General features: G+C 42.5%; 1 protein-coding gene across 3 annotated transcripts in view; it reads left to right on the top strand.

Moving 5' to 3' along the window:
* FNIP1 (folliculin interacting protein 1) overlaps window positions 1–25,062 on the top strand; it is a 92,593-nt gene extending 67,531 nt beyond the window's left edge. For 2 of the 3 annotated variants that reach the window (XM_077825112.1, XM_077825111.1), the window contains 7 exons: window positions 6,906–7,052; window positions 10,859–11,028; window positions 15,681–17,115; window positions 17,526–17,694; window positions 19,823–20,020; window positions 20,533–20,648; window positions 21,694–25,062. In XM_077825112.1, coding sequence (XP_077681238.1) covers window positions 6,906–7,052; window positions 10,859–11,028; window positions 15,681–17,115; window positions 17,526–17,694; window positions 19,823–20,020; window positions 20,533–20,648; window positions 21,694–21,772 — 2,314 coding nt within the window. In that variant the 3' untranslated portion in view covers window positions 21,773–25,062. Of the gene's footprint in view, window positions 1–6,905; window positions 7,053–10,858; window positions 11,029–15,680; window positions 17,116–17,525; window positions 17,695–19,822; window positions 20,021–20,532; window positions 20,649–21,693 lie in introns of those variants that run through there. The other variant, XR_013346923.1, reaches the window with a different exon arrangement.
* Window positions 25,063–25,559: the final 497 nt, after the last annotated feature.

The raw sequence follows: 25,559 nt of genomic DNA, 5'->3' as shown, positions 1-25,559 counted from the left end.
GCAGGTCACGACCCACTGGTTGAGAAACACTGTTCTAGTTCATCTTTTTCCTAATCTGTGAATAGAACGTAACCTTTCCCCCTCTCAGATCTCTGAGGGGAACCATAGTTATTGCTCATAGGTAGTTTGTTGGAGGGGAGGAGCATCTTTCAGAAAACATCTAAGCTTTTCTTCTGACACCTGCACAAAGGAGAGGGGCAATATCAAAACCTAGCATCTATTCAGTTCTGTTGAGAAATAACACAGATGAGTACATCACTGGCATTTTCCTTCAGTAATTCAGGTAGCATGGGGGATGGAGGGGCAAAGAAAAAAGGAATCCGTCTGTTTCTAGTGATTTGTCATCACTTAAATAGGAATGGCAGGATGCCCCTAAAAAGAGAGAGACTAGAACTACATTTAACAAGCCCTGTAGAAGGCAACATTATATTGTAAAAAAGTAGTTAACCTTTTGCTTTCCACTCACAGGGTGTTTTTCTTAGCAGTGAAAGATCCTGTGGGACCATTCATCTGAAAAAAATGACTTTTCAGTTTAGTTTCAGTCAGCAGAATTACAGTCATGTTACTGAATAGCCATGGATTATGTGATATTTAAGGGCAAACGTAGCACAGTTCTATTTTCCAAACATCTCTCATCTCATAATGAGCCAAATCCTCAGTTCTTCATGCATTTGCTTTATTCTGTCGGCTGTCTGTCCAGGATGGAGGGACAGGCCTGTAATACACACCACTGTGAGTCTTTCCAGCACCACCTGGCCTGCATATGTTGTCCTGGGGGCTATTTCTAGGAGCAGCCTGGCATCGGGAGACTTGGCAGGTTCAAAGGTGGCTTGAAGCGCCCTTAGGCTGCCTCCCTTAGCATTCAAGTTCTGTGCTGTGGTTCTGCAAGGCACAGCACAGAAGAAATTCACCCATGGGTTCTTCCCCTCTAAATAAGTTCTGTTTGGTTGTGCTGTAGCTGAAGTGTAGACGACATGCACAGTTTGAATAGAGAAGTTGAAGGTTCTCGTCTGCATACTTGTAGGGTGAAAATGCACGTGGAAAAGTAAAACAAAACACCCCACTTTATAGGGCAAGATTGACAGGCTTGTTTTCTGAGGCTTTAAAGTATTGTCAGATGTGATCATTCACATGACACATTGATTGTGTAACCCTCAATGGCCACGTATGTGTACTACCCGTTGTATGCAGCGTTTCCATGATGCTGTAAATATTGTTCCATTGCAGCGTAATTGGGTGAATTAAATCCAGTATGGATTTCCTGGGGCTGCAGCCTTCGTTCGGATGATTTTATATTTTAACTAAGTATGTGAATAGGAATGTACGCTACAAATGCCCCTTTGCGGCTTTTGGTTGCCTTCTAGAACCTTATTTCTCTGTGCTGTGTAGGATAGTGGTGCTATATTGTAACTTGTGTACTATAAAAAATGTTGTTATGGAACAGAAAAACACTTGCTTTTGGTTTGGTTTTTTATAAGTAAAGTGTTTGTACCAAAAGAGGTGCATCTAAATATCAACATCTGGATTATTGAGTTCAGAAATCTATTTGGGGTTAAATGGAATATCTTTTGGATAGGCACTTTGATTTTTGCATTATTCAGCAAATTTGCGTGTGTGTGTGTGTGTGTGTGTGTGTGTGTAATGTTAACCCCACCATTAGCCCCATAGTGATGGCATTGTTAGTATATGTCCTTGCTAATAACGAGAATACGACATCCTTGACTCGATCTTCAGCTGGTATAAATCAGCATAGCTTCACTGAAGTCAATGGCACAACGTTAATTTATATCTGCTGAGAGTGGGGCTCCCTGCTTTACCACCAAGGAGTTGAAAGATTAATTGATGTACTTCTCTGAGGTGAAGTGAACATGAGGATGGTCCACCCGTGGCCCTCTCCTTGCCAACCACAAAAATCTGTTCTGGGCTGCAGGAAGGAAGCGGAATCCTGAGGGGATTATTCTTCTCACCATGTGCTCAGGCAGCGTCCATTGTTAGATTCTGGGACCTGCCTTGTTTTTCCTGAATTCCCCTTCCCCACATCCCTCTGCCCTTCAGCCTTTCTCTATGAGCTTAATTCTGCAGTAAGTAGCATAATGCTGCATCTCGCTGTCTTTCCTCCTTTCCCACGGGACATCTAGTCAATCCTTGATCATTCTTGGCCACGCAAATGGGGATTCCCGAGGGACACTTTGAACAGAGGCCCTGCCTTGTGACTTTCCAAGATACAGAGATTTACCATGAAGTTAGTTTGGTTCTTGGTTTCTTTTTTCTTTTTTTTTCTTTTTTTTTAAGTAATGGTCAGCTTTTTATATGCTGTATGTTAAAGATACAGACCAAGCTAGACTTTAAATCTGATGGGCACCAACTGCCTCTGGCCCTGTGTGGCTCTGACAGCAGCCCATGAATCACTAGGATGTATAACTTTCCCGGGCCACACACTTCTGCACTGGCTGCTGGGAATGGTAGGAATGCAAGACCTGCTACCGTCCAAAGACACCCCTATGCAGGGAAGATCCTCTTGTGGCTGCAACAGATGGCTTTAGGTCAGCTTTGTGCTGGTATGGCGGCGTCAAGCTGCTCTAACGCAGGAGAGGATCCGGCCCTCTAGATTTTCTACATTTACCTGCCTGCACATGTTCTTATTTATGATTTGTAGACAGGACCTCGGGTGCTATGATAGAACAACTAGGGCTCCCACCTGTTGTGCTTGGTGCTGTACAAATACAGAACAAATAGACAGTCCCTGCCCCAGAGACCTTACAATCTAAGTAAAGAAGAAATTGTGCCCTGGTTTGCTCCTCTTACCTCATACTCCAAGAGGGGAAGCTGTTACCATGAATGGCCCAGACTGAAATTTTTTTCCTGCTGCAAATTGTTGATTATTAATAATATCAGCATCAAACTCTAGATCTACCTTGAATTGTTATTCACTTTAAAACATTTTTAAAATTTTTTTAAACTACTAATGGATTTAGCTGTTAACACTGGACTCGCAGGCTGAAGGCTGTCTTCAGATCTCAGATACACAGACACGTGCTTTGTAAAGTAGGCTACTGTGCTTGCATACACGTTCAGATGCTCTCAAAACCCTAAGGGCCAAGCCAACAGAGTGCATTAATAGTGCTGATTATGCATTTGAATAATATCCATGTGGCATCTCCGGGTGTGGTAAATATGCAGATAGCTGAGGAAACATTAAAAACATAACAAGGGAAACACCTCTTGTAACATGGTTGCACCAGACTTAGGCCTATTTCATACCAGTGATATTTAAGCAGATTACATTACTGACGTCCGTGGAGAGTTCTGCTTAAAAATTGATGGTGCAGTATGGCCCCTTGCATTATGCATAACTCAGCAAGGTGCATGAGTCTTGCATATTGCATGGGCTGTCCCAGAGCAGCAGAAGGTATGGTGACAAAAAAGAACAGACATGCTCCTAATCCAAAATCCTGCATTCTGAATGTAATATTTTTCATGTCTAAAGAAAATGCCCATTTTATAGAGGAAAATAAAATGGAGTGGGAGAGGGAAAGTGTAAGTGTTAATGAATTTTGCAAGCCAGCAAAATTATTTTAACATAAAAGAAAAATACTCTGAGCATTTTTAAGATTTTCTCATCATAAAATAGTATTTTAATAACACTTTGCCTTCAAGAACCTCAAAATGCTTTACATACAGCAATGAAGTAAACCTTGCAACACTTCTCTGAGGTATTATTACCCCCATTGAGAATCTGAGGCACGGGGAGAAGTCCTTTGGGGCATGGACCATCTTTTTGATCTGACTTTGTGCAGTGCCTCTCCCAGTGGGGTTCCTATATCGCTACAAGAGTGAAAGAATTTTCCAAAGGTGTCACAGTGAGTGAAGAGCAGGGAAAAGAGTCCTATAGTCTTGTGCTCTAACCAGTAGGCAGAGCTACCTCCAAAGGAGTACAGTTGCATTCTTAATAAGCATAATGGTTATTTGTATTCTGGTAGCAGCCTGGGCGTGCTAGGTGCTCTCTGCACCCACAGCAACACACAGCACAGCTCTCCGACGGCTTTGTGTGTGCGTTTGTGTATGTTTTCAAAGCTGAGAAATCTGAGAGATGACATTTTCTTTAGGGTTCCCTGCGCTGCCAGGGACGTGTCTGCTCGCCCACCACACCATGAGTGTCTGCGAGTTCTAGGCTAAAGTTCAGACTCCCCTACGCATTTCTAAATGTAACCCATTTTTAAGGTTCACAGGAAGAGAGTCTCTTACGAAGTGAACTTTCCCTGACTTGTCACTTTAAGGTGCTGATGTGCATACAGAATTGGGGAAGTTTGGGTCTGAACAGCGAAGGGGAGGGGACTGGTGGTTTTAAATGTGGTGTTTGTTGCAGATCACGGCTGGTGATCGATGAAAGTAGGAATATTTGTTCGTTTGTTTGGGAAAATATTTCTGAGTTTAAAGGAGGGATTTCCACCCCCATCTGCAGAACTGCAAAGCAGTTAATCCTTGTCCTTGGTTTCTGTGCCATTACTTACATGTCTGGTATTGAAGGTTCCCTTTACTGCAGTCACATGCCTGCTGGCAGGTGGCCAGTGGAATCTGATCTGTCTCTGAGGAAACACTATCAGTTGCAGATGCAGCCTTGGTTACCAGAATAGTAAATAACAAGTCACAAGACTCAAGCTCTCCTTTCAACAAAAACAAATATTTTAATATCTTGGTTTTAGTGTAGAAATAGTTTCTTTTTCCTTTGAAACCAGCTGAACAGCTGCAGGGAGCTTGATTTGGTGTTAGTCTGCACTCACGGAAGCACAGAGGGGTTATTACCTACGAGCTCTTAGATTTACCTCTGGCTTTTTAAGGTCTGCTCTCTCTCACGATGTAGAGTCTGACACCAGTTTTTTAGCTCTGTCATATGCAGTCTGATACTCAGGATTTCTCCCACTCGGCTAACGGGATGTAAAGGCCACTGAAGAGAAGGGGCTGTGAATCAGGGCTGGTGGGAGGCTCTCTTTTCATAATCCTGTTTCTAGCCGTAACTCAAAGTGTGACGATTTACCCTGGAGGCATCAACTCCCCAATGAACTGAAGCAGCTGCACTTTGTCTGAGACCTTCAAGCTCTAATGCCTCAGCACAAACACACTCCCCTCCTTACCACCCCAGGCCATGCACGCAGCCATGGCCACAGCATACTGTCCTACCACTGTTCTCTGCTTCCCAGAGCCCACACGGAGCCATGAGAAGCAGAGTGTAAGTTACAGCAGCCTAGGGCCACGTAGACTGCCTGAGAATATGGTGAGCACAAAGGTGGCTTTAAAGCCACATTTGTTCCTCCCCTCTAACTCCCATCCCGCTTCTCTCCTGCCACAAGTGCAGGAACGGAATAACTGAGACTCGAGCGCTTACTGTAAGATTTTGCCAAGGAAGAGAGGGACAGTTTTGAATGTTACTAACACCGGGTAGAATTTGTTTTTAAAAATGAAAATCAATAGAGCGAATCATTTTTAAAAAGAGAAAAAGCCGCCCTCCTCCCCTTTTCTCAGACTGCTTTGCTGAACACTGTACAATATGTTGGAAGTTTTGACAGGCCCGTTGAGTTCAGTCTGGGCAGAGATTTTCCATTTGCTCTGAGGTTCCTGGCATTGTGTGTTTTTGTTTGTTTTGGGGGGGTTCTTTTTGTTTGGTTGTTTTTTTCTTTCTTTTTGCTGAGCCCAATTGCCTGAGGGCAATTTCTGCCTTTGAATTCTGCTGTCATATTAGAATATTTCTGTGGGCTTGCATCACAGACGCTCTCATCCAGAGCTTCTTCACTTCCAAGAGATCTTCAACTAAATCTTCATTGGTTCAGCTTTTTTGGCAGCTGCTTCTTGAGTGCGTTCATCTTCCTGGCATGCATAACCGTCAGTTTTCTGGTCTAGAAGTGTCCGTTCTGAGCAGAGGATAAGTTTGGGGCCAATACACTGATCTTTTGGAAAACACCATTATAAGCAAGAGATTTGAGTAGGCATGATTTACCAGGAACTGAGACGTGCATGTCTTGTTAGATGAAAGAGACTTGTTAATCTTTTTTTTTTTTTTTTTTGGGGGGGGGGGGGGAGGAGATAAAGTAGTTGTTTAGTTGGGGAAAACCCAACTGAAGTGGTTAGGCATTTCCTTTGACTTCTTCAAAGTTGCTGACAGCATTGGAATGTTGCTGGTTTAATATTTTGTTTAATGGTGCTGTACTTAAAACAAAACCCATTAGGATGGGGGAGGAAAACTTGGCAATAATCTGAGATTTTAATCTGGTGCTTTAGCAAACAGTCAAAATTCTAATCATATATTTACTGTCCTCTGTAAGACTAAAAAGGTATGGACAGATGCAGTAACCCTTCAGTCCAGTAATTACCTGCAGTAAATTTACATGTAAAGAATTAACTGGTCTGTCTCTCTGCAAATCCATACACTTATGGATTTGGTGGAGATATTTGTTGATTCTAAACTAAGCAGCAAATGGAAATACTTCATAAATTATGCGCACACAAAATTGCCATATTCACCAAATAAGTCAGACTTGGGAAGGATTTATGTGGCTTGAATGTCATATATAAAAAGCAGGAAATTTATTAAAACAAACAAAAAAAGGAATGCTAAACCAATTATTTGTCTGGAATCCTTCATTTCCTTTGCATTCTAAATAGGGAACCTGTTGAACCTCGACAATGTGCATTATTGTGTTTGAGATCAGTTTGAGAAGGATTTTCTAGTGTTTTAATTTGCAACAGTGGAAAGGTGAATTTGGTGTATTTGGTGAAAGGTTCTTTGTTTCTGTTGAGTTTGGCTAATAGTTGATAACAAAAATTTTATGTTTGACATAAATAACCACTGGAACTAAATATTATAATAAATTCTTTACCCATATGTCTTTTCCTTCTTAAATTTCTTTTAGAACAACTATTTGCAATCTCTATACCATGCCACGTATTGGCGAACCTGTCTGGCTTACCATGATGTCAGGGATCCCAGAAAAGAACCAGCTGTGCCATCGCTTCATGAAGGAGTTCACTTTCTTAATGGAAAATGCCTCAAAAAATCAGTAAGTTGTTTAGTTTAGGGTTTGTTTGTTTTTTTTCGTGCTGTCAGTGTTTAACATAGACAAAGGCTGATGAAATAGCTAGCGGCAGCTAAGGGTATTTCTACGCTGCAAAGGAAGACTCCCAGGGCTTGTGCTGTGGGGCTAAAAATAGCAGTGTAGACGCTTAGGGATCCAACCAGAGCCTGAATGTCTACACTGCTATTTTTAGCCCAGTATCAGGAGTCCCTTGAGCCCGAGTCAGTTGACCTGGGCTCTGAGACGCACAGTTGCGGGGTTTTGTTTTTACATTGTTGATGTACCCTGAAAGTCACAAACATTCTAGTCTGCAAGACAAGAGGAAGACACAAAAAGTCTCTTATATGACTCCTTCCCCTCAATCTCATCAAATCCCAACTCAAGAATAAGCCTTCAAAAGATGGCTATAGAAAACCAGAGATGGTATGAGGGGAGGAGGGAAAACATCCGCTATGAAATGCATTAATCTACCTTTCAAAACCATTGAATAGGAGAGCTGTAATGAACAAGGTCAGAAATTGATGAAGAGCCACTCAGGTGGCAGAGTCTGATCACAAATTGTTAGTAGCCTGGCTTCCACAAAAAGCCAGGGCCTCATGAAGCATTAATGAGGACTTGTGCTACATTAGAACCCACCACGGGGCCTGAAAGGGTAAAGCGTTAAGCGGGTGCTAAGAATTCAGAATAAAAAAGTTCTTGGTTAACTCAACTGTGGAATCTTACAGAGTCACTCTTTCGTCTTCTCTTCTCTTCATCCTCTTCCTCCAAGGCTTAAATATGGGAGATTAAAAAGTGTGGCTTCACTGAAATCCTAAACCAAGCACAAATATGTGAAGTCTGAGAGAGAATAGAACTGCAAAGCAGTTCTTAACTCAAAGAAATGGACAGGAGAAGATCCAGCAGCTGGTCAGTGTAGCTCAGGCATCTGCAAAGGAAAATGTGACTCTGCTGTTCCTCAGAGCCTTTTACTTTTGCCTCTGAGTGGTAATTTCGCAATCCTTATCCCCCTGACAGGAAGGTCACAATTACCGTGCAGCATCGTCCACCTCCTGTAAGTAAGGGATCTCTTGCAGCAGTATGAGTGCCAGCAGACGTCAGTGGAATGTGAAAAGCCCTGATGATTTGTAGAGGGAGTTTAAAATGTTTTTCCCAAAATAAGTTCCAACCGGGATGGAAGCATTTGGCCAAGATTAAACTCCTCAGCCCACAGTCATTCTGAACTGTACACTCTAAGATATATTTTCTAGTTTGGTTTGGTTTTTGTTTTAAATGGGGCAGGATGGTGTTGTCCTTTAAATGCTTCAGTGAGGGTATTAGCAGCAATGAAGTCTGTGAGCCTGATTCTCCACTATGTCACACCAGTTTTACATTGATGTAACTCCATTATTTTCAATAGAAATGCTCTTAATACACATTGGTGTGGAAGGAGAATCAAACCCAACACCTGTAGGTTTCTAGTTTATTTCCAAAGCTCCATTCATTTATTCCACCTTACTCTCTCCAGCCAGCAATCAAGAGCGAGAGGACTAAAGCCTTTGGGTTTTTAAGATCTACAAAACTGTATTTAAATAGACTCTGTTCTGCTCAGGCCCAGAGGGATCTGGAGGTGGGGGGTATTTTTGGCAGGGGCACCTGAAATTGTAGTCAGGCCAACCATCACCACCTGTTGGTCTGAAGAGGAATCTTGGAATGCCAGGTCCTTGGTCACCTCTCTGCAAATATCTGTAGGAGAAGTGGAGTTATTAACCCTTTCTCCAGCTCACTGGCCTCCTGCAGCTCCTTTGGTTAGCATTGCTGTGGGGAAGAATGTGTGGAAAAACAATATCCAAACAAAAATGCCACTGAAACTCAGAAGCCCTATGAGGTGCTGCTTCTCCTTTAAGATTTGCCAACAGTTGACTGCCTAACAGCTGACTGCAGGAAAATGATGACACTTTGTAGGTCAGAACCTCCCCAGATCCATCATATTTGTGTCTTCCATGTACGCTTTCTCTCTCCCCCAACAAGTGGGACTTTTTAAATGTAAAATGTCCACTCAGTGTACAGTTCTCAACTTACAGTTCTCAAATTACTGTCAGTGCAGTTCAGCAGCAGGAATCTGTGCAGAATACTGCCTACAGAAAATAATTCAAACAATAGTAATTTACCTCTTCATAATGCTTTAATAGAACAAAGGGTTCTGCTCTGTTGAACTCAGTTTAACATTACTGAGCCACCGGGAATAGGGATAGAATCTGTAACCCACTAACACTTTAAATTTCCCATCTGATTGGATTAGCTATAGATGCATGATTGTTGTTTGTTTGGAGTGCCATAAGCATACAAAGAACTTCCAACACTTGCAAGATACAAGGTCTCTCTATGTCCTGAATGACTCAGTTTACCTTTAATATCTTTGCAAAACAAAGGCCTATAAAAACACAACTTGGTTGAAATACAAATGGACAAAAACAAAGAAAATGCTTGGAAGAAGGGAAGCATGTAATTTTGTCTTCCCATATTTAGACACAACAAGGTGTCACCTTGATGACTTTTAAAATCCTTTAATGTAGTGTGTCTGTATAAATGCAAATTTAAAATTTGGTTATCTTATGAAGTATGTTGCTTTGTAGGTTTTTCTGTCATGCCTTGATGGAGTGAAAGTAGCATATGACTGATGTTAAATTCAAATCTGCTGTAGTAAAAGTCCTATTTCAGATGAAGAATGGTTTGATCTCATCTTTCAAAGGGATTATTTAAAGTCTTCCCAGTGATTGTTACCCAATTTATATTTGAATGTGAAGCTGGTATCTGTGCAGTGTCAATAACCATGTTATATCATTACATTAAATCTACTAGTTCTGTTTTTCAAAAAGCTTTTTCACCCAACTTTTTAACTTGGCAAATGAAAACTGTTTTTGCCTGTTAGAGATGCACCTTTCCTGGCTGATAGTTACAGAGCTATGTGTTGATGCCACAGAACTTGGAGCATTTTTTGAAAGCAAGTGACTGTCTCATTTTTAAATTGCATAACTGTTATGCACAATGTCTATCTGTTTTCAGGGTTTGATAGTAACTATAAAGGATCCTTCTTCCTGAGATGTTCTTTTTCATAGATTCACAGATTTTAAGACCAAAATGGATAATTCCTTTAGATCATATTCTCATCTGACTTCCTGTATAACACAAGTCATAGAATTTCGTCCCATTTACTCCTGTAATAAAGCCCAATAACTTGTGTTTTGAGAAGATATCATACTTAAGAACTACTGGAGAGTGAAAGAGTTGCTAAAGTGGAATGTCAACTTAATTAAAACCCACCCTTTACCTTTAGATGCAAATTCTATAATATGTTTAGTGTTTTCTAATAATAAACTGTACTTACAATTAGTTCTGTTAGCAGTATGGTACTCTGTGTACTATTAGTAAATATATTCACCAGATCTTTTGGTTTCACAGAGATTTTTTAGCACAATCTATGGCTACAATAAACAGCTTGCTATGCATGGAATCATTAGTGAATAGAAGTCTCATAATATTGCTAAACTGGGGAATTAAAATGCCCATAATATGGAAACGTTCTACAGTTTTAATTTTATATTCCTTCCAAGAAATGCCTCTCATCTTGGGCAGTACATTTTCTTTTCCAGCCTGATGCATAAAGAAATCCAAGCAGACCGAGTGGTCTTTACTGTCTCTGTGTTCTTATTAGGAAGCTAGCATTCCTGCATTTTTTAGATTATAGAATTGCTGTTGCTTTAATTCTATGAATGCCTCATTGGAAAAAGTGACACTGAGTGTTTCATTTTCAGATTTTTACCAGCCCTTCTGACTGCAATTCTGACTAACCACCTGGCCTGGGTCCCGACAGTCATGCCAAATGGACAGCCACCTATAAAAATCTTCCTGGAAAAGCATTCCTCCCAGAGTGTGGACATGTTGGCCAAGACTCATCCATACAACCCACTGTGGGCGCAACTAGGTATGTCTTAAACCTCACCAAACTATCTGTTAAAACACCACATAAATGTGTATCAGTGCAGTGACTTCTGCTAACCAATCCCACTGATCATTTACAAGTAGAACCCTGTGCCCTCAGACCAAGATACAGCTCTATAGATCAAGCGTACAGAGAGATACTGCATTTACTATATACTATGTAATTACTTTAAGCACTACCATTAATAAAGCCGCAGCAGAAAAGTACAAAGTCCCTTTTATGTTAGGCAGGGCAGGTCTTACAGTGTCTTGATGGTGATGGGGGATTTTGGTCTCCTTGTGGATCCTTTTAGGGAAACTGCATTTTCCAGCTGCTAGGTTGCTATCCTTGACAACTCAAGTTGGGGGTGGGGCAGTAGAAAACAGGAAAATTACTTACTTAAAAACTTAATAAAAATTAATTTGAATAAGAAACAGCTGTGTCATCAATTAAAGAGACCATGAATGGTAAGGTGCAGTGAATGATTAATGCACAAAACCCATAGGTAATGCTCAGGCTAAGGACCCATTCCGAAGCCCGTTAAAACCAATGGAAAACCTTCAATGGATCAGACCCTGTGTGTGGTTATTCATGTCACCATCTCATGGCTGGCCAAAAGAGAGGAAGATTTAAGACTCCTACAATTCGGTCATATTGCCCCTTCTGGCAGAAGGTCCCCTGGAAGTGGGTTGGTCAGGGGAAATGAAGACTTAAGTTCCCCTCACAGAATTTCTCCCACTTCGGTATAGGCAGGGGAGGCCTGCAAGAGGCTCACATCCCAGAACTCCAGGAATCTGCTGGAAGCCAGAGCTGTTATTAGGGAGGTGCTGTGCCTTTGCAATGCCCTCTGGCTCCCTGTGAGTCTTCTCCACCTCCTAGTACCCCTAAAACAGCCAAGCCCCCCACTCGCCTGCACAAACAAAACAACCAGAGCAGCTCTGATAAGCATGGGGCTGGGTAGAACTCCTCCCCCATTCAAAATATTGCAGAGAGCTGGGTGGGAGGGAAGAGAAGGCGGAGGGGTAGAGCTGCAGCTGGGTAGTGTTTCTCCCCAGCACTGTCACATTGTGCACTGATGGATGGCACAGATTTACTGTTCCCTCGGCTCTCTCTCCCTTAGGTGGGAGTGGGGTTTGCTCCAGTCTCCTGGGGATGTGGCTCTTTACAGTATTTCAGAGTAACAGCCGTGTTAGTCTGATGAAGTGAGCTGTAGCTCACGAAAGCTCATGCTCAAATAAATTGGTTAGTCTCTAAGGTGCCACAAGTACTCCTTTTCTTTTTGCTCTTTATAGTAGTATCAGGAGCAATCTTATCCCCTCCAGCAGGTGCAGCTGACCCAGCTTCTGCATCTATCTGCACCCACTGCCTTGGGTGGACTGCCTGAGCAGGCGGTGTGGCTCCTACAGGTGAAAAGAAAGAGGAAAAAGAGGATCGGTATGGGGCCCCTTTTGCCTCCAGAATGATCATAAAGATGAAATAAACCATCCCTGGCCATGTACTCTCCTTGATCCTCACTTTCATAACCAGTGACAGCCATGAGCAGAGCCTGCACTGTAAACACGCTTGAATGAATTTAGTGCTCATTAAAGGTGCTGGATAGAGAGCCCTGGAGACCAAAGTCCTTTGTGTCCCCAGAACAGTTAGAGCACAGGCTGTGGCCGCACAAGTTTCCCTCTGCTGCCCTGCCAGTGACCCCAAACCCTGATCTGGAGGAGTCTCCTGCAGAAGTAAAAGCTCAGCTCCGTTTCCGTGATCCCTGAATTCTTGGCTTCTCTGCTGAGCTTGCCCGTTGGCTTTTGTGTTGTAAACACCTGCTCAGTAAGAACTGAAGTGAGAGTGTGAGACCCAGCTAGTCATCATCCACAGACCACTGAAGTGATAACAGAGGATAAATTTCACTGGCTGTAAATCTGGGCCAGGCTTGGCGTAGAGGTGAAAGGTTCCATTGCCTTTGGACTGTAATGGTGAGACTGACGTCGTAACCCCTATCCGGTGTGTAGTTTCACGGTTGCTGTTAAGGCTGTTGCCCATGGAAGGGTCCCTCTAAAACTAATTACCCCTTGAAAAGAAAACATATGTCTTTCCCCCTGAACTCATCCCATTGGGCCTAAATAGGGCAGCTCATATGTTCCTCTGATCAGTGCATCATCTTCCGTATGAGTCAAACAGCACTATTACAATCCTCTGTATTCAACAGAGATACACGTGGCAGAATTTGTAATTCTTTGTAATTTTGGCAACTAATAGCAATTTTTATTTTTAAGCATGTTTTTAACAATTCATAGTTGTGGGAAATTAAGGGGAGTAGTATTAGGGTTCGGATTAGGGCAGCGCTGACAGTGCGGTGGCAGGGGGTTCCCAGAACTGATATCTGGGCTGCAGGGGGCTCCCTGTGCAACAGAGGGGCACAAGGTGCGAGGAAGGCAGTCCTAGTCCAGGAGAGCACAGATCCTTGACCAGGGCCCCGAGGAATAGCTCCTGGCTGTGGGAGAGGCCACCCTATGGCTAGGGGCTCCTGCCTAGGGGTGGCCTCTGTGCTCCTGAATGTTAAAGTGCGGGGCCATGACAGCAGGGCCAATGACACTAGATCAGGCTAGATCGGGGCGGGCAAACTTTTTGGCCTGAGGGCCACATCGGGTTTTCAAAATTATATTTCGGGCCAGTTAGGGGAGGCTGTGTCTCCCCAAACAGCCAGGAGGCAGGGGCTGGGCCACACCTATCTGATCCCCCCCCCGGCCCCGCTTCTCACCCCCTGACAGCTCCCCCGGGACTCCTGTCCCATCCAAACTACCCCTGTCCCCTGATGGCCCCCCCTACCCCCCTTCTGGGACTCCTACACTATCCACCACCCATGTTCCCTAACTACCCCCGGACCCCTCACCCCGACTGCCCCTGCCACCCCATCCGACCCCCCCCCTCTCATTCGTGACTGCCTCCTCCACCCCCAGGACCCCTGCCACATCCAACCACCCCTTCTCCCTGTCCCCTGCCGCCCCATCCAACCTCCCCCCTTCCTGACTGCCTCCCCAGGACCCCTGCCCCCATTCAACCCCCCTGCCTTCTGACCGCCCCAACCCCTATCCACAGCCCTGCTCCCTGCCCACCACCCCCAACTCCTCTGCCCTCTATCCAACCCCCCCGCCCCCTTACTGCACTGCCTGGAGCACCGGTGGCTGGTGGCGCTACCATGCCGCCCAGAGCACTGGGTCAGGCCGAGGCTCTGCAACTGCACTGCCCAGCCACCCAGAGCATTGCGCCGGTGGCATGGCGCACTGAGGCTGCGGGGGAGGGGGCGAGCCTCCCGGGCCAGGAGCTCGGGCTGGGCAGGAGGGTCCCGCGGGCCGGATGTGGCCCACAGGCCATAGTTTGCCCACCTCTGCACTAGACCCTTGTGGACGCTAGATGTGGGCGAGGCTGGGCTTGCCAACTGTTGGTGGTGGTTTTTTTGGTCAATTTCTGTCTTGTGAAATTGTCTAATGATGACTAACAATTTAAAGTCAATCCTGTGTGACAAAGTTCCTCCTCTGCCTTGGTGGGCCCTGTGCTTATCGGTGGATTTGCTCACCTCAGAGGTTCCTGGCAGCCCTCAGTTTGGCCACTTTCATGGCTCAAATCTGCCATTCACTCAGTTAGCCTCATCACTGGCCAGCAAGGGGAAAGGAAGAAGAACAATCCCTGCAGTCTCTGCTGATCCACCTAGTGGATCGGGGAACAGGTCAGAGACCTTCCCCTCTGGTGGAACCCACAGTCCGGGTCAACTCCTCCGGTATCAAGTAGGGAGCTGGGGGGATGGAGGGATGGGAGGAACCCAGGCCCGCCCTCTACTCCGGGTTCCAGCCCAGGGCCCTGTGGATTGCAGCTGTCTACAGTGGTTCCTGTAACAGCTGTGTGACAGCTACAACTCCCTGGGCTACTTCCCCATGGCCTCCTCCCAGCACCTTCTTTATTCCCACCACAGGACCTTCCTCCTGATGTCTGATAATGTGTGTACTTCTCAGTCTTCCACTAGTACACCTTCTCACTCTCAGTTTCTTGCGCCTCTTGCTCCCAGCTCCTCGCGCACACACCACAAACTGAAGTGAGCTCCTTTTTAAACCTAGGTGCCCTGATTAGCCTGCCTGTCTTAATTGATTTTAGCGGCTTCGTGATTGGCTGCAGGTGTTCCAATCTGCCTGTCTGCCTTGTTTAAAGAAAGTTCCTGATTGTTCTGGAACCTTCCCTGTTACCTTACCCAGGGAAAAGGGACCTACTTAACCTGGGGCTAATATATCTGCCTTCCGTCACTCTCCTTTAGCCATCTGGCTTGACCCTGTCACACCTGTCAAGCCTAAATACAGAGCTGCCCAAGCTGATTGAGACAACATTGACACTAGAAACTTTTGCTAGTGTAAAAATATTGGTTAGGAGTGTGTGCTTTGTTTTGTTTGGCAACATTTCTATACCAGCAAAAGCAATAGTGTAGACACAATTGTACCAGCAAAAGCACTTTTTTGCCAGTATAAGCTGTATCTGCACTAGGGAGGTTTACTGGTCTAGCTTTACCCACAAATCTCATCTACTGTTGACCTGGCCTTAGAAAACTAGTATCTGTATAATAACAGCATGATTATTTTAAAGATGCAAAATATTGATGCTTGCTTTGTTTTCTGTTGTAGGAGACTTGTATGGGGCTATTGGATCACCTGTGAGATTAGCAAAAACAGTGGTGGTTGGTAAAAGACAAGATCTAGTCCAGAGATTGCTTTATTTCCTCACTTACTTCATAAGATGCTCTGAACTACAAGAGACGCATCTTCTAGAAAATGGGGAAGATGAAGCCATAGTAATGCCTGGAACAGTTATTACTACCACACTGGAGAAAGGAGAGGTAGAGGAATCTGAATATGTGCTCATAACAATCCACAGGAACAGAAGCAATTTGCTATCTAGAGAGTCTGAAGAAATGAGAACTCCTAACTGTAGCTGTAAATATTGCAAGTGTCCGCTTCTTGGGCAAAATACAGAGGGTGTTTCACATCAAGAGAGAGAATACGCCCAAAATGCCTCTAAGGTGGATCTGGAGACTTCTTCAGATGAGAGCAGGACAATTTCTGTTGCTGACTGCCAAGAAAATGCTGCTGACATTAAGCAGTGCAAGGATAAATTGACACCTTGTCTGGACACAAAATTGGAAACAGTAATCTGCACAGGGTCAGCTTCAGTGGACAAATGTGCAATGGCAGAGTCGGGATTAGAGCCAACAGCAGGAACGTGGAGGACTGAGGAGTCACTGGAATCTGGTAACCAGGCCATCAGAGTAACAAGATCAACAGGTATAGCAGTGGAAAAGAAGCCTCCGGATAAGCTTTTGTCTGATGCGTTTCCTTGTAGTACCGCTGAGGCTCAGACAAAGGTGACTTTCCTGATTGGAGATTCCATGTCTCCTGATTCAGATATTGAACTCCGAAGTCAAGCAGTCGTGGAACAAATTGCTAGGCATCACAACCAAGCAGCAATGGAGGAAGGAGTGAGTGCTGCTCAGAACTGTGAAGCAAAACAAACTGTTGGGGACCAAAATAGAGACTGTGGGACAGCTGAACCGTTCCCTCAAGTTGCCAGCGCACATCAGAATTGGAATCCGAATCCTTACAATGCAGAGAGCATGAGTCTGTTTGATGAGTATTTTACGGATGACGGTTCAATTGAAACCAGGACTATTGATGATATTCCAATGCAAGCAACTATAGACGTTCTAGATCACGGCAGCAGTTTAGAACTTTCTAAAAAATTAGGTACAACGAACAGCAAACTACCCAGTGAATTTTGTAAGTTTATGGAATCTGATCGCCAGGAGACATGCAAAAAATGCTTTGCTGAGCAGGACCAAAGAGACACAATCTCTATTTGTGTCCCCCATGGGGATAAAGAGAATTCAGAGAAAAAAGTTGCCCCCGGATCTGATTGGGACATTCCAAGAAACGAGAGCTCAGATAGTGCTCTCGGTGACAGTGAAAGTGAAGATACAGGTCATGATCTAACCAGACAAAACAGTAATTACTACGTAGGAGAGCATGAAGATTGGACAGAAGAAGATGAGATCCCTTTTCCTGGGTAAGTATTTTCAACTGTAACCGACACCATGGTAAATATAATCTCTCTCCTCGTTCCTCCACACACATGCCTTGAGGTCCTGCCTCCTGTTTTTGCATCCATGGTTGGAAAGATTCTCTTGGGCTCGGTGGTTGTAAAATGAATTTAAAGAGCATGGTGATCTGGATGTTAACAGTATTAATTATGCATGGCAACCCTGGCTTGTATCTTGTTCCTCTACAGTATTTTATGCACAGGGCTGAATACTTTAAGCTGTCTTTGAACTGAAGTTCCTTTTTAAAATGTGGTTGGACAGCTGATCACGTTTAGAGGCGAGATGATCGGAACTGAAATGTCACACTTGCTCAAGCTGAAATGAGTCGAAATCAGTGCTAGTTATAGTACATGTCCATGATATACCTTTCTTGCAGGTCAAAATTAGTTGAAGTGAACTCTATCCAGCCCAGTATTGCCAATTTTGGAAGGTCCTTGCTAGGTGGCTACTGTTCATCTTACGTACCTGACTTTGTTTTGCAAGGAGTAGGAAATGATGAAAAACTGAGACACTGTTTGGTGTCGGATTTGTCGCATGCGGTGCAGGTAATTAAACTATATCCAATGAAATGTATTTTACACAATAAAGAGAGGCAAATATTTCTGAACTGGCAAACCTGCTGGAACTGAAAATATTTATTCTCACAGCTCCATTCTAGTTTCCACACACCCATTTCACTAGTTTCTCAATGCTCTCGTCTATCAGTTGTTACTCCTGAGTAACATGGTTATAGTTATCTGCTCCAGATTTGCACCGTAAGGTCCTGTTGAAGCCAGTGAAGAAGGATCATGCCCTAGGAGAAAAGAGACATTCATGTTAAACCTTAGAGAAATCATGAAGTCTCTCTTCTTTTAGATGCAGCAACCCCGTTGATAGATAGCGTTATAAGATATGGAGTCCGAACTGCCATATAGCCTTCCCCATTTATGTCTCCCAAACAAACTGCTGATGTCCTGAGTGTCTGCAAAGCAGAACTTACAGTGGTGAAATTTAACATTGTCCTCAGAAATACTGGGATCTCCCAGTACTGTTATTTCTTTTTCATAGAAGGTAATGACCCAACGGTGCTGGCTTTGTGGGGAAAAGAGAGACAAACACCCCACCCCCACCCCGAGGCGCATGGGGAGCAGGGCTCTCTGCACTCTGATCTCCCTTTCTCTTCCTATTCTTTCATATAGAATGGGGACTCTAGGGCACTGTTTCTTCCCTAACAGAGTCCTATCCGCATAATCCAGTATCTGTACTGGGGGAGAGGCTGGAGAATGGGCAAGTTGGAGGGAGGAGTGGATGGGTGGAAGTGCATCATTCCCTACCCAATCTGGCTCTGTGGAAATTAAAGGAAAAGACATTACAGACAAGGGTTGCCATTTGCCATTGAAGGGCATGATCTTTCTTCCCTATAAGCCAATAGCTTGCTTCAGTGGGAGCAGGATCAGTCCCTAGCAAAGATAAAAGAACACTTTTTTTCTGTGAGCAGTAAACAGGCCCTCTGGCACGATCCCTTCTGCCACAAAGCCCCAGTAATAGCACCGTTTTATGCGGTTTGGCTACCTGTATCTGTGGCCATTTCCCATAGGGCTATGTGCAGGGAAGGGGAAGAAAACTATCAGATGCATGTTAGCCACTGAGTTGCCCTGCACACCTGGGTGGATTTCACCCATTTATAAATAAAGCCCACCTGAACTTTGAGAAACCAGTTTAGTATCTCAAAGTGACTACTGGAGTGAAACGAATGCTTCATTCTTATATACCACAAAATAAAGATAGATTTTTTTTTTCTCCCCTAACAAACTTTTTAACTGAACTGATAACATCAAGCACTGCCAGGAATATAAAATATTAGAAAAGATTTTACTCACTGGCTTTCAAATAAAATCATACTGTACCATAGCACCACATTGGTGGTGCTCTGGGTAAAGGGATGCTTTCTCAAGCAGTTAAGCCAAAAATATAATGGGAAGAGGACCAACAGAGTTCTAAATATTTCTTTTAAGAAAAATCCATTGCAGAGAAATATTTTGTCAATGCGCTGTTCGAAGGCACTAGACGAGTGAGTGTGGACTTTGTTGTTTGCTCCCTCTGCTGGTTCTGCAGCAACAGTTAACAAACCTTATCCCCAGAGCTGTTGCTGACAGTAAGGAAAACTTGACTAGTAACAGGAGTGAAACTATTTAAGGTGTCCAAACTGAGTGAAATACAAAAAATAAATAACAGCACACATGGTGACAAGGAAATTAGATTTTGGATGCTTTCAGCTTTAATAACCTAAAGTTTAACAGTTAAAACTAGTCAGGGGGTTGGGTTTTTTTTAAATATAATTTTAACCTATGTCCATTTAACGTCAGCTCCATTCAAACAGGACACATCAATATTTATTGAATGTCCAAGGGGAAACTTTGTGGGCACTGAAACACATATTCATGCTTGGAAGAAGATATTCAATACAATAGAGGATAATAAAAAGAAAACTACTTTGGAAAATGTAGTATTTTTTTCCTTTTAAAACTGTGGTAGCTTTTCTGTTTATAAAGATCCATTTTTAAGGGATTGCAGTGTATGTAAAAATGCCATCACTATTCAGGAACAAATTATTTTTGGAAAAATTGAGTTGTCTTTTGTTACTCTCAGACTTAAACTATTGTCTTTGTCTTTTTTTTTTTTTTTTTTTTTAAGCATCCTGTTTTGGATGAACCAATTGCAGAGGCTGTTTGCATTATCGCAGACACGGATAAATGGACAGTGCAAGTGGCCAGTAGCCAAAGGCGAATGATTGATAATAAACTAGGAAAAGAGGTGTTAGTCTCTAGCCTTATCTCCAATCTGCTTCATTCCACTCTTCAGCTTTACAAGCATAATTTATCTCCAAATTTTGTAAGTATGGGTGACATCTAAAGGGCTGAATATATTTTGAGAATATAATTTAAATTAGTGTGTTAACGAAGATGCTATAAGTTGATATTTCTCATACTTCCACATAGCCACAATTGGTCATATTGTGCATTTTCTAACTTCCAGTTTTGCCCATTTGGGATATTCAGTTGAACTTTGTTTTGTAACGAAGATAGCTGTCTTTGGTCCTGATTTGATTTGCAACCAAAATTTCCACTGAAATAGGTGAGAGTCTTGCTAGAGTAGGACCATAAAATCCATGCTTTACGTAAACAATACTTTTCAGAACAGAAATCTAAACAAAAGTTTGCGTCATTCTTGCTGTGTGTCTTCCCCTGCTATTGCCAGGTGCTTTCAAATAATTATCTACCTTGACGTGGCCCACTAAAGAAAGTAGAATTATGGGGACTGTGTTGTTGCTCTTTGGCATTTGGCTGGTATAGGGGGCTGCAAGGTGTTTTGTTTCTGATGTGATTGTTTTCATGTGCTCCTAGTGTGTTATGCACCTGGAAGATCGGCTGCAAGAGCTGTATTTCAAAAGCAAGATGCTGTCTGAATACCTCAAGGGCCAGATGCGAGTTCATGTCAAGGAGCTGGGCGTGGTACTTGGGTATGATCACGTTGTTCAGTACAGTTTCCACATGTGTTTCCCCTATCACAAATCCTCTCTACATGTACTAGTAGGGTTGTCACAGCCATAGGCTCTGCGCTAGTGGATCCCTGTGCAGGATCAGGACTATTAGTTTGACATGAATTTCCCATTCTGGGGCTGTCTCCATGTCTTCCAAGATCCCTCTCCATTTCCCCCCCCCCGGACTCACCACTCCAGAGTTCATCAGAACCATTCTTTAGGTGGCCAGTCCCTGTTGAAGAACACAAGGCACTTGATACCTCCAGGGTGACATTCCCCACATGGCACAGAGAACACTCTCTGTATCGTGTATGCCACATAGCACCCCTCAGTGGGAATGGGGCACAAGCAGAGAGGCCATTTAACGGATCCTAGGAAGGCAGTCTCATCACCAGCTCTAAATACTCCATTATGCAGATGGGTATTGGTTGAAGGCTAGGATGCACGGTGTGTGTAGCCACAGGCTGAAGTGGTATCTGCAAAGGGAGGAGCTGCAGCACAGTGCCATGGCTTGCCTGAGAGTGGGGAATGAATGAATTCCACTCCCCCCTTTGCTCCTAACTTGTGCTGAGTTCCCCACATAAAGCTCCTTTACTCAGGCTGCATGCGTGCAGCGGGTAGGACGAATTTCCCCCCCGTGTATTCCCTTGCCAGCACAGTTAGCTCAGTGACCAAGAGAGCAGGCAGAAATGGAACCCAAGTCTTCCGCATGACAATGAAGATCTGTCAGTGAGTCACCAGGCAGATCAGGAATTAATTTTTATGTCTGTTGAAAAACAAACTAATTGTTCGCATTTTTAATCACACGTGGTGATGTTGCCTTGCCTTCAGAAATGCAAATGTTTTAACTTTACATTGAGAATGACTTGTAGTTTAAAGCTTTATAAATAAAATATAGAAGTTCTCTCCTTGAATAGTCCAACTGCAAATACCTTAGCTTGGCATGGATAATATAGCAGTTAATGCACATGTACAGCCCACCTACATTTTGGGTTAGATTTAGTGTTTCTCTTCTTCCTTTTAGGATTGAATCCAGCGACCTCCCTTTACTGGCAGCTGTAGCAAGTACTCACTCTCCATATGTTGCCCAGATACTACTTTAAAATGCTGAAGGGCATAGAGATTAACTTTTTTTTTCTTCCTGGAAATGAAATGGAAGACAAGGAGACAGACATGAAACACACTTGTCCTGGTTTCTTTTCACTGGAGGCAACTGAACTGAACAGCTTGCTGAGCTGACTGGGTCTCCGTCACTGACTGCATATTATACAAACAATTGGAGAGTTCTTTTATTTTTTTTTCTCTCTCCCATTTGGCCATTCATAAAAAAGAATTTAAACTATAATCATAATTGAAAAGCCTGAGTTTGAGGTTACCGAAGAAAACCCAAGATTTTAGAAAAAGCTGAAGAACTGCAAATGGTTTTGGCAGTTTCTGCAAGGAGGCTAATTATGTACAGTGAAAAACAGGGAATGCAAGGAAGAACTGCTTTGTAATAATGTACAGTGCTTTTGCTGATTGTAAACTTTAACAGGAGAAGAAAGCAGCTGTCTTGAGACTGGCTTATACTTATTAGGAGTGGGTTAAGATCTCTAACTCTCAAACTGCAGTGATTTGTAACAACTGCTTTTTCACTAAATAGTCAAATTGTGGATATTTCTCAAAGGAAAAATGATTTTTTGTAAACAGCTTACTAATGACACTCAGCTAAAAATGTATTTGTAATCCGTTTTCAAGCGGCGGGGGGAGCCAACAAACAAACTGGCAAATGTGACTATTTCCCTTTCTTGGCTTGGTGTTGTAACAGGTATTCAATGGCTATAATGTTTAAATGTTGCTTTATAGTGATACTTTTGTTTCATGACTTACAAAAAATAGAAGAAATGCAATTTTGAAACAAAACCAACAAATGCTAAAGAGAGAATGATGATTGAAATTTCCCGGTGGCATCCCAAAAATGCCATGACTATTACCTCTAATATTTTTACAGTCTATAATATTCTGGCAATATATTGTTTTTACAGCAGTCAGTGAGTGAGTGAAATAATGAGCTAGAAATAATTGTACCAAAGCACTGGGGGAGGAAAAAATAGACTATTAACCTTAATTGCTCAGGTAACTAATTGCTATATATTTTTAAAAAAAAAAAGTTCTACAAATGTGGATGCGTGATTATGCCATTGCACAGAAATATCAAAATTATTTTTAGACAAAATGTCCCAATGATGCAAGTGGTTGTAATCCCTTTTCTACCGACTTGATTAGCTACCAGCAGGAAATGCTGTTTATTCCATTCTCAGCATTTCTCCTTTACTCGCTCACCATTGTTTTGCCGTCAGACATACAGTAGTTGCAAAAACCAGCGGCTGTGGAATCACTCTGCTGTAAGTGATGTGAACGTTCAGCAGGTGGGTGATTATGTATCAAAAGGCGCTACTACCTCAGTTTCACTGGACACTGCGTTCTGTGCTTGCTTGTCCTAGCAGCCAGTTCACATAGCTAATTACAGTTCTTGTTTTCATTGATCATTTTCAGTATACTGGAGTTCACAGCCTATCCCTAATAAAAGTGAAAGGTACTGGTTCACTCGTTCACTAAACTATCTTTACCATTCTATAATAGCTCGTTCTTTCTATAAGCCTCTTTTCAATAATGTGTAACATGCTCTCTGTTGTGGTTTGAGGATGTTTTTTAAAAACAAAACAGTCCCCCCCTCCCCATCGAACTTAAAAACAATGGGTGAAATCCCAGCCCTGCTGACATCAATAGCAAAACTCTCACTGACTTCAACAAGGCCAGGATTTCACCCAGTGTGTTTTGGTAGTAGTATAAAAAAATCGTAACTTTAATCTTAAGATTCCGTTCCTACAAGTGTCCGTATGGACAGACTTGCACCTGCACCATTATCCTTGTAGGGTTGGAATCTAACTTGGTAAGTAAGCCAAACTTCAATATGGGCAGTGTGTCCTGAAATTCTGTCTGCATACAAAATCTAATGCTGACTGCTGCAGGGAAGACTTTCATATTTAATATAGTCTGAAGATTTAATTTGTCACTTTGCTTATTGTTTAAATGTCCTCTTTTAAGCACATGATTACATTACATCTGGGTTTTGGAATGAACACAACAAATGTTTAAGGGCCTGATTCTACAAACACACATCAGTAATGTAGGATTGCGTTCTAAAATACGAATTTTAAACTGTTTTTGCTAGAATACCGTATGTAGCCAATAATTACAATTCTGAACATTGTACATAGTTTACAGTTAATATAACCTGATCGCAGTAGTACAACAAGACTTGGTACTACAACGTATTGAGCACTCTGGCCCTGATCCATCAAAGCACTCAAGCACATGCTTAACTTTAAGCACAAATAGTCTCACTGGAGTCAATGAGACTAGCACATGCTTAAGTGCTTTGATGGCTCAGCACCTTGTAGGATTAAGCCCCTAATGAATTATTACAAGTAAATACTCTGTTCTCTTCTGTTTACTCATCACTAAGCAAACTCTGGACATTATTTTGAAATTGGGGTTGACTCTAAGAAACACATGGCCTCTGCCAACATGAAATTAAGTACTTGAGAGAGAAAAAATTGTCATTAAGATAAATCATTTTCAGCTTTCTTCTGCCTAACACAACTCCCTCAGACTGTTTTAATACAATCATTTGTTCAGTCAGTCCTAGACAAAGTGGCCATCTTGCCATCACTGTGGTTATCAGGTCACCAGTGCTAGCTCCCCATGTGAGACGAATATCTGAGCTTTTGGTCTAAAACGTATGGACACTTTTCCTAACCATACTGCTGTTGTAATAAATATGCAAATTTAACTTTAGCATGATGGGCAGTGTTCCTGTAACTTCTCTTTTATGGTACATGAGAAATGTGGTACATGCACCTTTGTTGAATAATTTTAAAAAAGGGATCTTTAACAACACGATAGTGTTGACTCTTTAAAATGTATCACACCTTTTTTGTGTATAAAAAAACTAATCTGTTTGATTTATTTCTTCAATATTCCCAACCTCTATTAATATGTCTTAATTTTTAGGCTGAAAACATTAAGTATACTAAACATGTCTACTAGCAAATTTATTTTGTTACAATTGGCAAACACTGGTCTGCTCAAAACAAAATAATAATAAAAAGAACAGGATTTTACACCTTGCATACATTTTCCCTGTTAGTTATGACAGATGTTTTAGGACAATTTGTTTTGCTTTCTCTAAATTATTTAGATGGTGGTATGTGTAAAATGCTGGGTAAAATGTACATATTTGTTATCTCTTTTGTTTTTTGTATATATTTCCCAAGATGTGCACTTGTATTATAATAACCATTCCCAATTTTAGGGGGAAATTGTGCAATAAATACAGTATGTCAGTTTACTTCCTGGTGGGACTCTTTTTTGTTTGTGACTTGTGTGGGTGAAAATACAAACCATGATGACCACAGGTTTGAAACTTGGGTGCCTAATATCAGACCCCTGAAATCCCTACTTTGTCACCTAATTAAATGTTATGATTACCAGAGGTGCAGAGATCACTTAATTCCATGCCTGATTTGGATTTAGGTGTCTAATGTTATGTATGCAAGTCTGAAAATGTTGGCCTCAATATCAGTCCAAAGAGTTGTATTAAGATTTATCCCAGAAGAAAGCTGGCCCGATCATTCTTGTTGCAGTGTTGTTGGACCCATGTTGGTCCCAGGATATCAGAGAGACAAGCTGGGACAGGTAATATCTTTTATAGGACCAACTTCTCTATTCAGTTTCCAGAGACTTTCACTTGATTGAGGGGTTCCACTTTTCTCGGGGTATGTCTACACTATGAAATTAGGTCGATTTTTAGAAATCAATTTTATACAGTCGATTGTGTATGTTCCC

The sequence above is a fragment of the Eretmochelys imbricata genome, chromosome 8 (assembly GCF_965152235.1).
Source record: "Eretmochelys imbricata isolate rEreImb1 chromosome 8, rEreImb1.hap1, whole genome shotgun sequence".
NCBI lineage: Eukaryota > Metazoa > Chordata > Testudines > Cheloniidae > Eretmochelys > Eretmochelys imbricata.
Note: the sequence above shows the minus strand (reverse complement) of the source record. Positions and strands in the feature narration are given on the sequence as shown.